The sequence below is a fragment of the Podarcis raffonei genome, chromosome 1 (assembly GCF_027172205.1).
Source record: "Podarcis raffonei isolate rPodRaf1 chromosome 1, rPodRaf1.pri, whole genome shotgun sequence".
NCBI classification, from domain to species: domain Eukaryota; kingdom Metazoa; phylum Chordata; class Lepidosauria; order Squamata; family Lacertidae; genus Podarcis; species Podarcis raffonei.
In genome coordinates, this window is record NC_070602.1 from 103,767,346 (window position 1) to 103,788,201 (window position 20,856).

The window sequence follows — 20,856 nt, forward strand, 5'->3', positions numbered from 1 at the left end:
ATTCATAGGACAGAAATTATGCGCAAGTGAAGCACAACAAACTGGATTCAGACTTTCTGGCTCAGGAGAAGTATCTAGCAGCTTGTGAGCTTTCAGGACAGGAAACTAAAGTGATACAAAATGCTTTACCTTTCAAGAATTCAGTTAGGAAGGAAGACAACTACTACTTTTTAGGGATTTTTTAAAAGAAAAAAATGGCTGTACCAAATGTACACTCAATTCACATACAAATAATAATTTTGTTCAATTTTATTAAGTGCACCTTAATTCTTCGTTTCGCAGATAGATACAAGAAATTGAGTGGGGTGGGGGGAGAACAGTGGCAAACTGAGGTATACTCACAGACTTGTGTCTCCTCTTTTTGTTCTTCTTTTTGTGTTTCTTTGATTTCTTGTAGCTTCTCTCTATTAATGCATTAGAATTAAACAGGTATCAGGGTTATTTAAGTTGATAACTGCTAAATCTCTATTTTGTTAGGTAAGATTTTTTTAAAAGTACCAGATTCCGCGCTGGAGGAGCGTTCGGAGACTGATCGAGAGTCTGAGCGTTGCCTCTTTTTCTTTGAATGACTGTCATCATCCTCAGATTCTGAACCCTTTAAAGCAAGAGTATTTGACATGTAACATTCGTTTTTAAAGGCTGGGTGGTAAAAAGAACCAACTGAATACTGCACTCTTATCTTACCGAACGAGAGCGAGACCTTTTTCTGTGATGTTTTTTTGATTTTTTAGAATGCTTCTTGTTCTTTGAATGATGGTGTTGACACTCATGCTGCAGCATTGAAAGAATAAAAATTACTCATTTGAAAGAGTAAGCATGCGTTTTGTTAAAATTTTTTGCTACACAAATACAGTATGTATAGTGTATCTCTTTAAGTCTCTATTCTGAAATACTTCCTCTATATACTTTTATTTTGAAACTACACTGCATGCCTTTTTGGACACTGGCTTTGCAAAGCCACACTTGTTCATACTCTTCCATCTTCTTAACAGCAAATGAGATTTTGGAAAGACAGGATGCTTCTTGCAAAGAAAGATGTTTGGGAGGTATGAATTACAACATTTAAAGAGCAGTTCCAACAGTGGGAGGGCTGACATCTTCATGTAATCCTTCCTGATGATGAATACACTACCAGTGTTTAGGTTATTAAAAATAGAATCTAATGAAAAAGATGATGCCAACCGTTAAAATTAATTACAGATCACTCTCAGACAGGAAGCTAATGTCCCCATAAATATATTCTACAAAGCTATGCTTTCAATAGTATTTTGTGTCCAGGCAAATGCTGACACCTACTGCTAAATATTTTAGGGACAGCATCCTTCTGTTATTTGGACCCCAGATGAAGCCTGAATGAAATTGATCCAAGGTGGGCTGCCATCACCCTTTCAAGCACCTTGCCACAGTATTCCCCAATCAGTGATAGTTGTTAAATAAATAACTTGGTCCAGTGATGCCCCCTTAAGGATGGCTGGAACTAGCTCCTGCCCCAGTGAGACGTTACTCTCTTTGGTCCCACCCAGCTAATCCCCTTCGACTCACTCCAATAAGCAAGCCTGGGAAGGCCTTTTGTACTCCAAAACCTTTGGAGAGCACCAGATTGGAGAAAGGCAGCTTTAGTTCATGAGCTGTCAGAGGAAAAAATTGGAAAAGGGTGTCCACAAGAGAGAGAAAAGGGAATACCTCACCAACTTTTGGCTCTGGCTCCCACCCACCACTTGCATGCAGGCTCCAACAGCTTTTCACTAAGAGATACAGGAAGAAAAGGTTCTCCACTTCTATTTTAGGGGATCAGTTCAATAAGTTAAGTTTTTAAAAATCTGTTTCAAATCTATCAGACAATGCTCTTATCATAGTATCGTTACCTCTAGTAAATAAATGAAATCTTTAAATATTCTTTTTCTTTCTGATTCTAGAGTGATGTCTTCAAATGCTGGTTCTTTCACAAACCTTTCCCGAATCTATATATAAGAGAAGAATTATGTATATGCTTTAGCCGACAACTTCAATTTATAAAATAAAAATGTTCTGTATACAAATTACATTGTTTTTCCAAAAAAAAAGGTCAGACTATGGCTCAATACAATCTATTAGTTATAAGTATTGTTCATAAAAACCAGATCAAATAATGATGAAACATACTCCTGCTGATATTCTTAGCATAGCTGAATCTTAGCCAAGATCCAATAGTAAAGACAGAAACGTGAGGTGCTTTATGTATGATGCTTATAAAGGTTAAGAATTTAGACCCCACATCAATTTTCTTCAGAAATGCCTTCCAGTATTCTCACTGAACATAATCCAAAGCTTTTCCAATCATCAAATATTCATACTGTGCCAAGTGGGATTAATTCTTCCTTGACTTCTAGAAGAGTACCCTGTATAAAAACCTGTCTGGTCCATGTTTGAAATATCTGATGCCACAATTTTAAATGTGAGAAAACATTCAAAAGTGCATTTCATTCCAAAATGTATCTATTATCTCTGCTCTTAAACAGGACCTTTTTGCATCCTCCTGGGAAGACACCCCACTGCCCCACCCCATGACCACTTGAGTTAAAATCCTTCAATTTATCTCCCTGCAAGCACTTCACCTATTTTATTATTCCATTTACAGTCTTTCTAATTTCATTTAAAAGAAATTGTACTTAGATCAATACATTTAACTATTATAGGTCTATTGCTGCTGTTCATTACTTTTGATAGTTATACACCCCCCCCCCCAAACACACACTTCATTTAACAATGGGGAAAAAGTGTTTTCTGCGTAACCAACATTCTCTTGCAAAATGCTATGGAACATGCTTACATCTTCCCACACTGCATCCATTTCAATTGGAGGGGTTGCTTGTTTTAGCATACTCTTAAAAGCAGACTCTTTCCGTTTCATTTTGCGGGCTTCTTCTTTCTCTCGCTCACGTTCACGAGCCTCTGCCTTTTCCAACAGCTACATCAAAACAAAACCAAGTGACCATTCAATGTAAGGGCAATGGAAAAAAGGGAAAACAACCAAATCCCATTCGGCAAGGGAGTACTTTTCTCATTATTTGCTGTGCATGTGTCACATATAATGGTGGTTCAGACGCACCACCAAATCATGTGATTGAACCTAATGTGATCCATTCATGAGTAGAACAGACTTCCCACTCACTATATAGGACTTTGCCTTCCTCTCTTTTCACTTGAGCACCTCCAAAATCCCCTCTGGGGAGTCCCTAGATCATCTGGAGCTGATTTGGGGTGTGTGTGTAGGAAGCAGCAGAGGAAGTCATGTTACATGAGTGGAGGTCTTTTCATGCAACATTTGACACCACCCATGATTTAGATTCTATAAATGACTAACAGAGCAAATTCTGATAGATCAAAGTAAAGGCAAAGGGACCCCTGACCATTAGGTCCAGTTGTGACCGACTCTGGGGTTGTGGCGATCATCTCGCTTTATTGGCCAAGGAAGCCGGCATACAGCTTCTGGGTCATGTGGCCAGAATGACTAAGCTGCTTCTGGTGAACCAGAGTGCACAAAATGCCATTTAATAATAATAATAATAATAATAATAATAATAATAATAATAATAATATCTTTATTGTCATTGCCCCCTCGGGGACAACGAAATTACTTGACTGCTCCATAAAAACCCTAATTAAACAATACAGTATAGTACAGCAAGGAAGATTAGATGACTTTCAAAGTCCAGGCTTCCCATTCAGGGCCGAGATCGCTCTGGAGAAGAAGCTGTTCTTAAGACGGCTCGTTCTTGTCTTCATCGTCCTGTATCTCTGTCCCGACGGCAGGAGCTCGAAGAGACAGTGACCAGGATGCGATGGATCTTTTACTATGTCCAGTGCCTTCCTATAGCACCTTGTGGCATAAATCTGCTCTACGGTGGAGAGTGGGCAGCCAACAATGCTCTCTGCTGCCTTAACAACTCTGCACAACCCCATCCTGTCCTGGGTAGTACAGCTTCCGTACCACACACATAAGCCATAAGTGAGCACGCTCTCAATGGCACAGTGATAGAAGGCAAGCAGCAGTTTCTGCGGAAGATGGTTTTTCCTTAGAATTCTCAAAAAGTACAGTCTCTGCTGCGCCTTCTTCACAAGCCCCCTTGTGTTGACACTCCAGGACAGATCCTCTTATAATTCAATGCCCAAAAATCTGAACGTTGTTACCCTCTCCACACAGACCCCATCAATCAAAAGTGGCTGGACATTGCTCTTCTGTCTCCTGAAGTCCACCACAAGCTCCTTTGTCTTCCTTGTATTTATGAGCAAGTTGTTAGCTCTGCACCACTCTGTCAGCTGCTCCACCTCATCTATCCCTTTCAGGGATGAGCCCAATCACGGTTGTGTCATCTGCAAATTTCACAACCCTATTACAAGGGTGAGTAGCGACACAATCGTACGTGTAGAGAATATAACGGAGCGGACTGAGTACGCATCCCTGTGGTGTTCCTGTGTTAGTCTTAAGCATATTAGAGGTATAAGGGCCCAACCGAACCCTCCTGCTGGAGTGGTACCTATTTATCTACTTGCACTGGCGTGCTTTCGAACTGCTAGGTTGGCAGGAGCAGGGACCGAGCAACGAGAGCTCACCCCGTTGCGGGGATTCGGACCGCCGACCTTCTGATCAGCAAGTCCTAGGCTCTGTGGTTTAACCCACAGCGCCACCCATAGTTTGCCACTAAACTTGGATTGAAACTTATCTGAGTGGAGGAGGTAGGATGCAAGCCTGAGGCTCCTCAACTGTGATTTGCTTTTAGGTCTAAACAGCCCCATCAATTCCACACTTTTTCACCTATTATTAAGTTTATATTCTTGCATTTGACAATACGGATACTACATACTTATTTGGAGACTTGTAAACATTTTAGCAAGTCTTCTTAACATTAGGATTTAAAAAAATATTCTAGATTTTTAAAAGCCCAACTTACACTATTGAAAGCTAGCTTGATATTTCCAGCATCTAAAGTGGTGGCTCTTTTAGTTGAACTGATGACTGTGACAAAGTCTTCAAAAGTAGTATTCACTTCAACTACAAATCCTTTGTCCTGCAAAACAGCAAATTTTGATGGCACAAACTCATGTTACAACATGACAGTGTGGATTCCCAGCTCAAGGTATCTAATTTTGGATTGGAAACACTGGTTTCCTCCCAGCAACTAAAAACACATTTCCCCTCACCTTTAAGATGTCTTTTATTATCTTTTTTTCATCATGGTAGCGTGCTTTCAGATCTTCAACATAAAACTTGAAGAGATCAAGTGCTGTTGAGCCTGAAGAAAGAAACTACATTGGTCAAAACCTCCCACTAACCCTAGAGTTGCATTTCTTATTACATTAGTAACCCTGCTTCCATCTACCAAAAATGCACAAGCATTACCTCCATCTTATTTTCTACAGGCAGGAGAGAATATACTTACCAGGCTGACCAAGCATGTTAGTAAATCGAATATCAGAACTTATGGTTGGATATAACTCCATCCATGATGACATTGAATGCAGCTGGCCATGTTCATGCAGCTCATCCAAAAATATCTGCAGAGGAAACAGTAGAAAATGGGGAATCTCACAATCCTGTATATTAAATGGCAATGAGTCGGCCCTGTCATTTTTACTGCCCCATAGAATGCTACAATATAGCATGTGGACATCAAATGGAAAAGCATCTAACATACCCCAAGGACTGCAATACTACTCACGTCTACTCAGAAATTAAGTCTCACTGAATTCAGTGGCACTTACTACCAGCTAAGTGGAGTTAGGACTGCAGTCTAGAGTAGGGGTGGCTAACCTGTGCTCCCTGATGATGCTGGACTACAACTCCCATCATCCCTGACCATGGGCCATACTCTGACAGACATGCCAGGAGATGATGAATCGGAAATAAACTTTCTTCAGGTAAAGTAGACTATGGTGAAGTCATAAAATGTTGACCTGCAAGATTTTTTAGTATTTATCTACACTCATTATTTGCACTTTACAGAATACCAAGATTGATGGTAACCTATCCCAACACCTAATAGTTCATTTTGTCACTAACCTGGAAAGATTCTCTGTTTTTACGTTGCCGTCGTCTTTCCCTGAGCAATCCCTTCTGCTTTTCTTCCTCCTCCTCCTTTTCCAAAGCCCTTATGTGCTCTTCGAAACAAATCAATGCATCCTCCTTATCCATATCTAGAAAAGCAGCATACAGACATTTCAGAAAATGGTGAGGTCCAACTGTGGTAATTTGCTTGTGCCACAATCTTCTGCTTGCACAAACATGACTTCCCTTCCTCTCCTCCTCCACAGCAGCCCCCTGCCCCTGGAAAAAAAAATCTGCTTCAGCAGGTAGGAGGTGAGGGGGGCTGAGAGGAAAGGAGAATCCTTTTGTGCCTATTGACACAACTGGATCTTTCCCAATGCTGAGGTAAGCCCTTTTTAAAAAAAAACTGGCTAATGCTTTTGGCAAAGCTTTTCCTTTGTTTCTCATGTAAGTTTTATAAAGTCTCAGAGGAAACCATAGCCGCCTCTTTAGATGTTACATTATCAGGGGGAAAAAGAAGGAATAGGCATGGGGCAAATGTGCTAACCCGACCCCCGCATCATTCTCATCAGCATCCAAGTTCTGGAGGGCAACTGCCTGAAGATTGGAGCCACTTGTGCACAGGAAGCCTCTAGGAGTACAGCAGGCTTCTGACATCAGACAAGTCTCCTTCAACATCCTTGCCTGCCCCAACATTTTTAATGGCAATTTCTCACTACAAGAGCAATCTGTAGCAAGCCTCAGAAACATGCACTCCCTCCCTTCATTTCTGCTATACCAATGACAAGCTTTTGATTTTAAAGTAACAGCAGCTTCCAATGATTTCCAAACCCAAGATACCTAGGTGCTTTGTTTATATTCATATTATCTATCTATATATACATGTATGCGCGCACCCCCCCCCCGAACAAAATATTAACAAAAAATACTGCTAAACCGTATAAAGGAAAATAAACTGATTAGGTCTGAATTGGATCATAGTCTGTGCAGTGCTGGCTCCTGGATTCCCCACCAAGAGCAATGTGAGTTGGGAAATCCTGGCTGCCAAAGGTAACAATGCTGTTTTATCAGGCACACCACCTCTAAACTGGAGCAAGCTAGATTGAAGGTTAAAGATCTGAGTTGCTGTTGCCATCAGATCATCACTAAGATCAAATTCTGACAATAAAGGAACCAGGGTATTTTGAGTTGTGTTTAACTAAATGTTTGTGCTAGTGCATTGGGATAATCCTTCCTCATGCTGCCCCCAAGTCTGCTCCAGGGTGGGAAGAAAGCCCGGAGCTGATTTAGGGGGCACAGAGGGGAAGGAGAGGGGGAAAACTTTAGCACTACGTGGAATACAACCCTGTCTCCTTACTCTGAAGTTCCTCGTCTTCTGCAAAGGTAGGATTGTCCATCAGATATTGCTGAGCCTCTGACCAGGTAGTACAGTATGTGACATTAGCCATATTATCCAAGATGTTTTTTAATGCCTCCCAGTTCCTCTTCCTTAACTGCTTGGCCTGTTCCTGAAAAAGTTAAATGAAACATTTAATGGCATTTGTTTTGCTAAAATGCTCGGTATCAAACATTACCAACAGATTATTAAGAGGGGGCATTTTGTAGCAAATCTGCCAGTCTGAAGCAACTGCATAACTTCATCACTGAACAAGAAAGAGACATCACACTACTTTGCATTGCCAGGATGCGTGTATAATTCCGGATAGACTAGAAGACTATCTTCAAGAAATGCCTATGGTGTAACCACCACATCAGGCTTTTGCTCTATTTTGTTCGGAACTAAATTAAGTAGTGCCACATTAAGGAAAAGACATTGTCATTTGTACAAAATCTTGATATGATATTTGTTAAAATGTAGAGGAAGACAGATTTATCTATAGAAAAGAGGAAGAGGAGTAAGTGGGTGAGTATGCCCCCCATCTGAAGAAATAAATTACCTTTTCTTTCTTTGATAAGAAGAATAGGACATCTTCATAGATTTCAAGACGATCACGTTCTGATATTGCATTCCAGACTTCCATCTCTCCAAACATTTGTTCAGCTTTTCTGTAGATAGAAATAGGAAGAAAAAAAGCTCTATAAATCACTTTGCTCCCGCTCTTTCCCACTGGTCAGCCAACATCCCAATCCTTGCCAAATGTGTGAATAACCAAGAGAGTACAATTGTGTAATTGTACGTAACTCATGTTTAATATTACAAAATCATTCCAGCTTGCACAACTAAAAGAATGTGTTAACAATATAGAATTTTTAAAAATTTCTATGTGTTGTATTCCAGCTCCTGCCATTTCTTTTCTCCCATTGCTTTGATGAAAGGTTTTTGTATTTTTAAAACACACAAGAATGGATCCCTTCCTTGCTTGCATCCATTCCCAATACATATTTTGCCAACAGTCTCAGTGACAACTTCTCATACACTGCAGTCTTTGTAGAAATGCAGAGGCAACTGTGGTTTGTATCTAGACTTTCAAATGGCTGCAGAGTCGGAGTTTCACTCACAACAGAAAAGGGGAGGGAATAGATTTCTGCCAAGTCCTCCTCCTCCATATAAATCTGCACCAGACAGGAGGCATGGGCAGCAGAAGTAGAAATTGGAGAACATCACCTTGCAACAGTGACTTTGCACAAATTGTTATTCCCTATAGCACAGTATTTGAAACAGTATTTTAAAGTGTTGTTTTTTAATTCACATTCCCCTCTTAAATCTACCCAAGCTCAAGTTTTAAATTTTGAACTGTACAACTAGTATTATACATTAGATTCATCTTACTTGTATCTGGTAGTGGATGTCATCTTCTCATGGTTCTCAAGGAAACGCTGAAAAGATTCTTTTGCCTCTTTGTATTTTAATCTTGCTTCCTCTTTTTCTTCTTTCTCTGTCTGGACCTTGTAAGCATTAAATGCTTGCTTCTTCTCACTTAGTTTTGCCAAAGCACTACAAATTAAAGAAAAAAGCCATAAACTTATTGCTAAATGCAGTACCAACTACAACTGATCATTTTATGAAGATTCCTTTTAAAACTGCACACAGGGGGAGAGTTTCAAAGTATTTAGTACACAATTGCTTCCCCTCAAAAAAACAACAACCCAGTTTTAAAAAACCATGCAAGAGTAAAACAAGTTAAATTTGTTGATTGATTTAAAATATATACATAACTTGTTTTTTACATGTGTCTCAAAGTGGCATACGAAGAAAAAAAATACAACTTACACAATTTTTTAAAGATTTAAAATATCAGAAAATAGGAACATTAGGGCAGCATTCAAACCATGAGCTCACTTGAGCTGTCAGAACATCAGTTTATACAAACAACTAATTAAAAGCATGTTGATCAAAAAGAAAATAGAACAGCATACCTGTATCTTGGATCATTAATTATCATTTTCATAGCTTGCTCCCAAGAGGCGTTGGATGGCACACGCTATGAAGACATGAAGTAAATCATGTAACTCCCCAAATCAGTACTTCTGTTTGTGCAATGGTAGCTTTAGGAATGCTAGCTAAGGTAAGAATGGATGCATCTAAACTGTGCAGTGGGGCATAGCTGTCAAATGCACTGAATCAGATTATTTGGTGGCAAAAGTGGATAAATATTCTGCTTGGTATGTTTTTATTATAAAAATAAAAGTATATTTGTACAAAGGACTGTCACATTTCTTTGCTTTTCCTGTAAAAATGATAAACTATCATAAAACTAGGAAATGATAAATTTGGTACATAAGACATTTTCTATCTTCATGAGTATTTTTAGCCTTCTCATGATTTACTTACACTTCTAGAAATGGTGCATCAATCAGTTCGTACATGAAAGCAAACCATGGTTAACAGATTCAGGTAGGTAGCCGTGTTGGTCTGATGCAGTCGAAATATACAGTGGTACCTCGCAAGACGAATGCCTCGCAAGACGAAAAATGCGCAAGATGAAAGAGTTTTCCATTTTTTGAGTCGTTCCGCAAGACGAATTTCCCTATGGGCTTGCTTTGCAAGACGAAACGTCTTGCGAGTTCTTGCGAGTTTGTTTCCTTTTTCTTAAAGCCGCTAAGCCGCTAATAGCCGTGCTTCGCAAGATGAAAAAAGACTCGCGGAACGGATTAATTTCGTCTTGCGAGGCACCACTGTATTAAAAAATTGTCCAGTAGCACCTTAGAGACCAACTAAGTTTGTTCTTGGTATAAGCTTTCGTGTGCATGCACACTTCTTCAGATACACTGAAACAGAAGGTGCTACTGGACAATTTTTTAATTTTTTTACACAGTTATCAGATTACTGTTAACACACCTATCTGGACTGCTTTGTTTCTTCCTATAGCATACAGAGGAAACAAACCACAATCTGATTGAAACATAGCACTAAGCCAGGGTTTGTCATTTGATTTCCCCCTAGTGCTAGTAAAGAGAAGCAAAGCATGCATGATTGGCTTGTATATGATTTAGCCTTAGTTTATGGCTTATCATGAGTGAATATGGCTAGTGTTGCATTCCTTATTTTCTAACTTTTTTTGATAGGGTGGTAAGCTAATAAAAACATAGGGCTTTGTCCTTTTGATTCTGCAGTGATGTTTCATTAGTAACATTTGGGATATAATACCACTTAATAAAGCAACATCTGACTCTTCAGAGTGAGAATTTACAAAGAGTAAGCGGATAACTGAAGTTTTTAAACACAACCGTTTTTCCTTCTCTTCATTCACACCCCCCTAGGCCAATTCTGCAAATGTGGAACTGTTGTGTCACCAGAATGCTCTTTTCACATAAAAATTTCATTTGTCTTTCCTTCTTTGGTCCCCTCCCCCCCCCGCAAAAGACCTAAACAAATGTAAGAATTTTTCACCAATACTGGAGCATGATGTGAAAGTTTATACCAAGTACATTTTGGCTAGAATATTCTTTCCATGTTTACTTCAGTATGAATGTTATTCCATAAAGTTTCTTTCAAAATCAGCAATTCTCCCAACTCAAGTATATTTGCAATTCAAAACAGTAGTTGACTCAATTTAAAAACCTTTTCTTTCAATAGTTCTTTAAATGCTTGCTTAGCTTCTTCTTTTGTATTCCATGTGTAGGTCTTTTTAACTGGCTGGGCATCTTCTTCGTCCTTTTTGGCGGCAACACTATGGATTTAAAGAACAGCATGCCGCTTTAGCAAAAACCAGTACTAATTAAATGTAAGAGACACTAAGAGTGGGAACTGTAAACAATAGAGCTAATGTCTCCCCGGAAGTGACAGCATACACAGTTGACCCCAACAGACTTGAGGCGTAATGTGGTTCCAGGATACAGCATTATCTGACAGCTCCTAGTCAGTGGGTTAAATCATTAAAAGATCAAGCAAATCACTGCTCATGCAACAGGGCTTTCCTGACTCCTCCTTTCCACTACAAACCATGCAACTCCCTGTCTCCCCCCCCCCAAAAAAAGAGCTCTTGATAGACCCTCTAGACCTATGCGGGATGGGGTAGTTCCGATTCCTTCAGAACTAAAAATATATTGGTTCTCCACTGAGAAGAAGCAATTTCATACCTGACAGTAGTTATCAGACCAGTAATTTTAAAGAGCTGTTTGCTCTAATGTGCTAGTTTTCTTGCAAATCAGGTAAAGCAATTTAATAAGGTGTTAATAAGACTGTTATGTATGAAATGCCCTTGACTTCTTTTCAAAACCCAATCCATGAACCAATTCATACACTTTCTGGCTGTTTACACAGCCTTCGTGCTGCATGGTGCATGTACAAATGAGTTTGCAAATGAATACATTTTTCTGTATATATGTTTTTGTTTGGATTTGAATGAATGAGGGGGTGGGGTGGGGTGGGGAAGAGGTAGCATAGCCTGGAAGATTAGCTATGAGGGAAATACAGCCCTTGGGCTTTAGTTTCCCAACTCTAATAAAATATACCCTTCTAATGGCCGAACTACACATTACATTATTCACAGTATTTTAAAAGTATACTTAAACATGTTCTAAAACTTTTGTTCCACAGAACTGCCCATATATATATCCAAATGAAGAAAATAATGGCTTGGACATGGCACTGTCAAGTCCATTCCTACTTATCTCACCTTGCCAAGCCTTTTCACTTTCCCAGGATGCACATGAAAGCCTTCCACATCTAGTCTTGATCTCCCTCCGCTCACTGGATGTGAAGGGAGATCAACTAGGTGCTTCTGACTCTTATAAGTGGCAATATGACATACCACTTAAGAATGGAGAAATAAAGATGAATCTATAGGGAAGATCACTCCAAATTTGCTAGGAAGGCGCCCAAAGAGTGGGAGGGTTGACTCTGTATCCACTAATTTCCTCATCTGCCTGCTATGGAGTACAAAACAATTCCTAACCCTTATTTTAACCAAGTCGATTCATGCACAAAAAGGGGAGTGAGGCACAGAGTAGCAAACAAGTTCAGAAGCAGTAAAAAGGTGGGGAGGTGAGTTATTTCCTTTCACATTCCCCGCTTTTTTTTGCCAAATCCAATTCCCCCCCACCCCAAGCACTGTCTTGAAAAAAAAATAGAGATTAGTGCACACCAAGTAGACATAGCATTACTTACTCTGAGGATTCCTGTTTAGGAGCTTCTTCGACAGAGTTTGTCACAACTTCTGCAGTCTGTTCCTGTACAACAGGAGCAGCTGGCTGTACCTGCTCATCAGCTGTAGCAGTGACCCTTTCATTTTCTATAACAGTAGCAACAGTGGAAGGCTCGGTTTCCGGAGCCGATGCAACAGCTGGAGCAGCAGGGACTGCTGGGGCAGCTATAGGAGCTTCAGGAACAATGGCTGCAGCATTTGTAACCCCTGGTGCGACTGCAGACGATGTTGGAACAGATTCCTCTGGTTTACCGCTACATAAACAGCAGACATCATATTTGTGTTAATAACCCTGCCAATCACAGGAACAATGCATTTATCATTGAGAATTATTCTGGGGGAAACCCAATTTCTCTTCAGATTTTGGCAGCCTACAACCTTCTTACTGGATTGTGGTTTATGTCTTTAATTATATATTTATAATACATACTTTCATTTTAAAAATTCAAGGAGCATAGAATCAGCATAAAAATAACATTAAAAACATCATTAAATCTTCTAGAGTGCAATTGGCCAGCCTAAACAACATAGTTTTCAGGAAAAGCATGAATGGAAGGATAGTTCCTGCCAGCTCTCTACTGGTAGAGTTCCATAAGGTAGGGTCTGATGTATATGGCTTTCAGATTACTGGTTCCAACTGTCCAATGTAAACTTACACATTATGAAAAAAACTGCAGACTTCTAGGTTTGCAGAATGCAGTGCTGAAGACTAATAGTTAGCTTAATTTGCCATGCTAATTAAAAAAAGCCAGTTCTGCAATTTGTTTGAAAGAAAAGGCGAAGTGAACAACTATGTCCATATGTTCCCAAATCCCCCTCCTCTATTAGGTAATGTATATGTTTCACTCTTAAGCAGTATGTGGACCAAGAACTCCCAGAAGTGCAAGCTGGATTTCGAAGGGGCAGAGGAACCAGAGACCAAATTGCAAACATGCACTGGATTATGGAGAAAGCTAGAGAGTTCCAGAAAAACATCTACTTCTGCTTCATAGACTACGCAAAAGCATTTGACTGTGTTGATCACAGCAAACTATGGCAAGTTCTTAAAGAAATGGGAATGCCTGATCACCTCATCTTTCTCCTGAGAAACCTCTATGTGGGACAAGAAGCTATAGTTAGAACTGGATATGGAACAACTGATTGGTTCAAAAGTGGGAAAGGCGTATGACAAGGCTGTATATCGTCTCCCTGCTTATTTAACTTATATGCAGAATTCATCATGTGAAAGGCTGGACTGGATGAATGGCAGAAAGTGAGGAGGAATTGAAGAACCTTTTAATGAGGGTGAAAGAGGAGAGCGCAAAATATGGTCTGAAGCTCAATATCAAAAAAACTAAGATCAGGGGCACTGGTCCCATCACCTCCTGGCAAATAGAAGGGGAAGAAATGGAGGCAGTGAGAGATTTTACTTTCTTGGGCTCCATGATCACTGCAGATGGTGACAGCAGTCACAAAATTAAAAGACGCCTGCTTCTTGGGAGAAAAGCAATGACAAACCAAGGCAGCATCTTAAAAAGCAGAGGCATCACCTTGCCGACAAAGGTCTGTATAGTTAAAAGCTATGGTTTTCCCAGTAGTGATGTATGGAAGTGAGAGCTGGACCATAAAGAAGGCTGATCGCCGAAGAATTGATGCTTTTGAATTCTGGCGCTGGAGGAGACTCTTGAGAGTCCCATGGATTGCAAGAAGATCAAACCTATCCATTCTGAAGGAAATAAGCCCCGAGTGCTCACTAGAAGGACAAATCCTGAAGCTGAGGCTCCAATACTTTGGCCACCTCATGAGAAGAGAAGACTCCCTGGAAAAGACCCTGATGCTGGGAAAGATTGAGGGTGCAAGGAGAAGGGGACGACAGAGGATGAGATCGTTGGACAGTGTTCTCGAAGCTACCAACATGAGTTTGACCAAATTGCGGGAGGCAGCGGAAGACAGGAGTGCCTGGGCTGCTCTGGTCCATGGGGTCATGAAGAGTCGGACATGACTAAATGACTAAACAACAATATGTTTCACTACTAAGAAATACTCAGGAGATTCTGAAATAAAATGTCTGTTTAAGGCAACAACCCCCCCCCACCCCCCAATGCAATAATGCATGTGGAGGCAGCCGAGCAGAGGAAGGTGAAGTTTAGTGTGCAAGTGGAAGTCTGTTTTACCCACAAACAGCTAGTGTAAATATAGTTGTATTTATACCACCCTTCTTTAAAAATCCCAGCTCATGGAATTTTTCTCGAGTAAAATATTTTCAAACATACCTGTTTTCTTCAGCTTTAATCATTGCTGCACAAAAGAAATAAATTGTTGTCAGATTTATTTATAAGTTGAATAAAACTGCATATTAGAAGATAAAGTATGTTAAGACAAGTACTAAACTGATCCAAATGCAATAAATTGTATCAAAATATTGAGCTGCAAAGTAAGACTGTGGCGTCTGCGTGGAACTTGGAAATAGAGGCAACAATTCTCTCACTTAAAAATTACTGAAGGAAGCTACTACTACTGGGTGACAGCTGCTCTTTCAAGTGATTCCACAATAGCTATTGTGGTCAATTATGTTATTTTCGTCTTTGTCCATGACAGCTTAGCCAACATATTCTCCCTTTTCCTCCCCCAATAAAGACATTTATTAGATTAGGGACAGTTTCATTATATAATAGCATCCAATCCTGACTTCAATGACTAGAGTTATCTCTGCTACCCAGAGAATACGGTGTATGCCAGGATTGCAACCTTTGGCTCTCCAGAAGTTGCGGCATGACAACATCCACCATCATTTTGGCCATGATGGTTGTGGTTGATGGAAGCTGAACAACATCAGGAAGGCCACAGGTTAGCCAAGCCCTGGATTATACCCAATAGGTGCTAGCTATAAATCAAGACAGAAAAAAAGGTCCCACAAAATTTACCTTCAAGATCTTCAAGTTCCTTGGGTTTTGCCCAGCGTGACTCTTTTGTTTGGGAATTGTAGTAGTAAGGCTTTCCAGAATCAGACTTATATTCCTTCCACGGACATTTTGACAACATTTGCTAGAGAACAGAATGTTTAGAAAAAATGTTTTAAAAATCATTCCATAATATGACATGCCATATATTAAAAATGCCTATAAAATCAAAGGAGAGGCATGCAAAGCCATATCAAAAGAAACAAAGGACAAAATATAAAGGGCTGCACGTGAAATACCATGCCTGTAATGGAGCTTTTGGGGCACCCTCTTCCCACTGCAGCCCCTCAAAAAGCTAATCCTGAAGTTTAGGGAACTCTCCAGAGTAGGATTCAATGTGGCACGAATGGCTGCAGCTGGAAAGGAAAACTGGCACACACTCCAGTGATAAAAGGCATTTTATACTCACTGAAAACATGGTCAATTAAATAGACACTCTTCTCAATTTGTTTATTTTACCTCTGCAGGTGTTTTGAGATCATCTGGTTTCTCCCAGGTAGACTGCTTTGTTTCAGTATTATAGTAGTATGTTCTTCCATCTGGTGACTTATGCTCTGACCACATAGATTTCTATGAAAAACAAAGCTTCGTATCAATAAATTCTGCAACATGTCTAGGAAGTGCAAGACAAAGTGCCACAAAAATGTCTACGGGGTAAATTGATACCTGTTTCGAAGGTTCCTCATTAGCAGAGCTGTTGGCCGGGGTGACTTGCTGCACTGAACAAACTACTGGAGGTGTAGGCTAAATATTAAAGAGGAAAGCACACTTCTGAAGAAAATATAGCAGCTTACTTTTTCTTTAAAACAATGTAAGATTGAAAACAGAAGAATACACAGCCATAAGTACAGCATACCCCCAATCTGTAAAATGGTCCCATTCGGATGCAATGCTAACCCATGCATGATTCATTAATTCTGGGCTTCACTACTAGGAGTGGCATTAGCGTTCCCAACCAGTGTCAGAGGACTCACGCCAGAATAACTGCAAAGGTGAAGTCCAGGCAAAACTCATCTGCACCTGAAATCTGTAGTCAGGTGAAGCAGACGTCTTCTCCAAACCAGGGATCTTCTGGGAAGTGATAGCTACCAACTCTACAAAGACCACCACTATCTAGCACTCCTGTTCCTCTGTCTGCAGTCCTAGCTGCCCTCTCCAAGTCTCCTGCTCACAAGATGCCACTACATCTCCAGGAGCAGTCTGTGATAAGAACATACAAAGAGACTGCTTGATCAGGTCAATGGGAAGCTTAGAATGCTGCAGGTATGGTGGCATCCAGTGGCAGTTCCTTCCAGGGGAGTTCACCTCCTCCAGAACACACCATCTCCCCACTTTCCAGACTCATGAGCTCTGAAGATATAGCACCTGTCTTTTCAGAATTCAGCTTTAATTTACCAGTCCATAGCCATTACCGCCTCCAAGCACCAGTCTAGCCCTTCAACCTCCTCTCCCAATTCAGAGAAACACAGAGACAGAGCTCCCAGCAGTTTCAGAAAGATGCTAAAAACGTCCCCCACCATACCCAGGTACAGTTCAAAAGCATCTGTTTCTGTTCTCAGCAAGTTGTCTCACGAACATATTATGAGTTCTTTAAGAGCACATTATAGATACAGGTGAACCGATTGTCATTGTGTACTTGGACTTTCAAAAAGGTTTCAACAAGATACCTCACCAAAGCTTTCTGAATAAGCTTAGATGTCATAGATTTAGAAGAGATCTCTTCTTGTGGATCACATATTGTTTAGTAGCAGGAAGCAGAAAGTAGGAATAAATGGGCAGTTCTATGAATGGAAGGAGTCCCCTATGGGCTGATTTTGGGAGCTGTGCTTTCAAAACTAGTTTATTAGCATCTAGAGTAAATGATGAGTAGTGAGGTGGCCAAGTTGCTAAATTGCTGATAACATTAAATTGTTCAGGGTCATTGAAAAAGAGAAGTTGTGAGGAGCTCCAAAAGGACCTCTCCAAAGAAAGTGAACTTTTGGGAGCAAATAAAATGTATTTCATTCATGTACGTGTTTCAGATGAGCTGACATAAAAGTCAACCATGTTGTTGTATTTTATGCACATACACTCTTGTTTTGCATACATGTGGATGTTTGGAAGGTATGTAAAGGAACCCAGGCATCCAACGCACAGGGCAAGGTGCAATCTCGCCTTAGCATGGAAGGGAGAAAAATCATGGAAACTGGACAAAGTTTAATACATGAAATTATTAAATTGCCCAAGCAACAAAAGTTCCTTGCTTACCTGAGTTCCTGGGGGGGCTAAACCTATGAAATATAAAATGATAAACCACATTTCAGCACAACCAGAACAATCCACACCTCCACATTTGCTTTTAATGTGACTCAAAAGACTTTCAGACCACATGAAAGCATACATGTTAAATTTTACAAGTGACTTACAATTAACCATTTCAAGCAGACTGTATTATGAATTTACATTCTGGCAATGAGCAGATAGTAGATGCAGCCTGTCACTTCTTGTTATAAAAGCTTTCCCCCTGAAGCTCACTGAATATTTCAAGAATCTCTCAGTTACTCCTGCCTATTCACTTTGAGCTTCAAACGAATAATTTTCTCAGAACAGGAAGGCCAAAATCTGAAATGAATGCTCAAAATCTAATGACCCACAATGTTGACAACGATGAAGATCTAACTGTCATGTTCACAGTTTTATGCAAGAGTCACTATATTCAACTCCAGCACGTTCAAGAGACAATACTCACATGCTAAAACTGGGACCTGTAACAAAACATTGTAACATGCAATGCTCCTGTTCAGTGTTCCAGTCATAGACAGCCATGTCTCCCTACATGATATTCCCATTTGATTTCCCATTTCCCATTCCTTCCCCATCAATCAGTCAGCATTACATGGCCTATGGGTAAGCTCAGAGCTTATAAGGATATTTTTGGGGTTCCCCCGCCAAAAGTGTTATTTTTTAACTTTTTTGTGCTTCTGTAAACTTCAGTGTTCCCAAGCCTAGTGAAATTTCCCTCTTGTGCATGTAAATGTTTTAGGTATGCAAGGATGCCACACTCACTCTCTGGAAATAGAGGGAAAGATGCTGGTGAAATTCTCCATTGTTAAATGAACAAACTCTTTCAATTTCAATTCATAAATAAGTAAGTGTGAGGTGCATCATACTTCAATCCCAGATGAATCCTTCCGCAAAAAAATCCTACCTCCTTGTCAACAGAGTGGGAAGCACCTCAATGTTTTAGTTCATTGAGAATTAGTAAATAGGAAGAAGGGATATTTTCAAATTCTCCTTACATACAGGCATTTGTGCATGTTTGGCATGTGCACCATTTTCGGCACCACAAAGGGGCAGAATGGGGGTGGAAGGCTCACTTACGGCCCGCTGACACGTTTGGTACCTCAGAATGGAACCCCCACATAAAAGAGGAGTTGCCTGTAACTGAATAAACTCTTAATTTTAACCCACATTATTATTAACAAACTTCTTTTTAGTTTTGAACCTTTTCTGGTTAAATTGTTAAATAAATAGTGAATTCTTTTTACATACCAATTTGAGAATCCATACTGTTTACTCCTGGCTGTAGGGAAAAAAAAGTTAAAACTTACACGATGTATTACATGCTAACTTAAGCAAATTCAACTATAGGAGCTTGGTAGCAGTTACTGTTTTATAGACAGAAATCACTCTTGGAACGTAAAATATTAACAAGACAGCATCTCCCTCTCTCACACACTCTCGTCCCACTGAGGACTTAAACCCAGTACTACATTATGACATTGCCCTGTAATGCCTACCTCCTGGGTAAACAACCACCAACCTTATTTTGCCACCACAACCAGTGAGTAACATATCACAGCTTTGCAAAATGAAGTAATGGTAGTGAAGAACAAGGGATGATGAAGCTTTTCCATTTTAAAGAAGTTAGGATCCTATGTGCAATTTTAAGAATCCACCCCAGCCTTTTTCCTCTGCCTGCCTGTATTTCTTTCTGCCTCCCTCACTCACACGTGGAGAAGTGAAGAGAGGTAGTGGAGCAATGGAGGTGTCCCTGCAAGCCCTCTCCCACTTGTCAGCCAGTAGGAAAGCCCCCTTGCCAGCCAACAGCCAATGAGAAAATACAGAGACTGAGGAAGGCACTACAAACAAGGTAATACTGGGAATTTGATAAGGTAGTTTTTGCTTTGAAACCTAACCCCTGCTTAAGAAGCAACTCTGCTATGTGGGTGGTGACCATTTTAGGCACATACAATTGACACACGATCGCCGATGAGTGTGTGTGGTGTGGTGTAATGGAGCGCACTTATCTGTGCTCCACCAATGTGTGCAAGGGCTGGGAACGGACCCTCTGCGCGAAATGGTTGCTGCCTGTATATAAAGCTACACATCACACTATCAAAGCAACCCTACTAGTCATGTTTTTGATAGCGCTTCCAATATGATTTTCAAATGTCTGCTACGACATGCCTCATTCTCCTGGATGCTAAAAAGGAGCTATGAGAAAGATGAAGCCGACACTAAACATGGCTAGATAATGCAATTCGTTAACAGGCGCTTGGTGAACCATATTATTGTTCTGCCAACCGCTAAATTTGGAAAATCTTCAAAGGACTGTTTCAAAAGATTGAACCAATTAATCTTGAAATTGAAATCCTATGAATTGCTCTCTGTTATTCCAATTAATTACTGTGAAGGTGATGCAACAGTATAGCAACACTATATTAGTCAAGTGAGAGGTGATGAAATCTTTTTTATGATAATTTGACCTAACCAGAAAAATGCCTTTAGATTTATACTATAAATATGCCATAGCTAAACAAATTTTCTGAGGGAGCCTTGTCCTTAAATGTTCAGCAGCACAATCGGGTCACAAGGCTCATGACATCACCATGCCTTTCACATCACCTCACATTATTTCAAGAATCCTTCAATACAGGACTATCTGCTCGGGTAAGTTGTCACATACAGTGGTACCTCGCAAGACGAAAAACGCGCAAGACAAAAGGGTTTTTCGTTTTTTGAGTTGCTTCGCAAGACAATTTTCCCTATGGGCTTGCTTCGCAAGACGGAAACGTCTTGCGAGTTTGTTTCCTTTTTTCTTAAAGCCGCTTGAAGAGGTGCAGTTGCAACGGACCGTGCTTCGCAAACGAAAAACATTGCAAGACGAAAAGACTCGCGGAACGAATTAATTTCGTCTTGCGAGGCACCACTTTAATAAAATTTGATTTATTTTGTTTTTTTAACAGGGGGTAAGGGGCTGGGGGGGTTAAGAGAATGGAGAAGTCATTTTGTGCGCCACTTTTGTTTTGCCACTTTTCTTTTA

General features: G+C 40.2%; 1 protein-coding gene across 2 annotated transcripts in view; it reads right to left on the reverse strand.

Annotated features, from left to right (window-relative positions):
- PRPF40A (pre-mRNA processing factor 40 homolog A) overlaps positions 1–20,856 on the reverse strand; it is a 66,856-nt gene that overhangs the window by 38,457 nt on the left and 7,543 nt on the right. For both annotated transcript variants that reach the window (XR_008332577.1, XM_053407121.1), the window contains exons 4-24: positions 19,083–19,113; positions 17,799–17,821; positions 16,218–16,295; positions 16,011–16,121; positions 15,516–15,636; positions 14,865–14,889; positions 12,576–12,866; positions 11,028–11,136; positions 9,383–9,447; positions 8,796–8,960; positions 7,963–8,071; positions 7,383–7,533; positions 6,041–6,174; positions 5,421–5,535; positions 5,182–5,273; positions 4,932–5,048; positions 2,810–2,947; positions 1,866–1,961; positions 685–771; positions 499–595; positions 343–404 (exon numbers count right to left, since the gene is read on the reverse strand). Coding sequence is in view for 1 of the 2 variants with exons in the window: in XM_053407121.1 (XP_053263096.1) it covers positions 343–404; positions 499–595; positions 685–771; positions 1,866–1,961; positions 2,810–2,947; positions 4,932–5,048; positions 5,182–5,273; positions 5,421–5,535; positions 6,041–6,174; positions 7,383–7,533; positions 7,963–8,071; positions 8,796–8,960; positions 9,383–9,447; positions 11,028–11,136; positions 12,576–12,866; positions 14,865–14,889; positions 15,516–15,636; positions 16,011–16,121; positions 16,218–16,295; positions 17,799–17,821; positions 19,083–19,113 (2,217 nt within the window). In the remaining variant the exon portion in view is untranslated. The remainder of the gene's footprint in view (positions 1–342; positions 405–498; positions 596–684; positions 772–1,865; positions 1,962–2,809; positions 2,948–4,931; positions 5,049–5,181; positions 5,274–5,420; positions 5,536–6,040; positions 6,175–7,382; positions 7,534–7,962; positions 8,072–8,795; positions 8,961–9,382; positions 9,448–11,027; positions 11,137–12,575; positions 12,867–14,864; positions 14,890–15,515; positions 15,637–16,010; positions 16,122–16,217; positions 16,296–17,798; positions 17,822–19,082; positions 19,114–20,856) is intronic.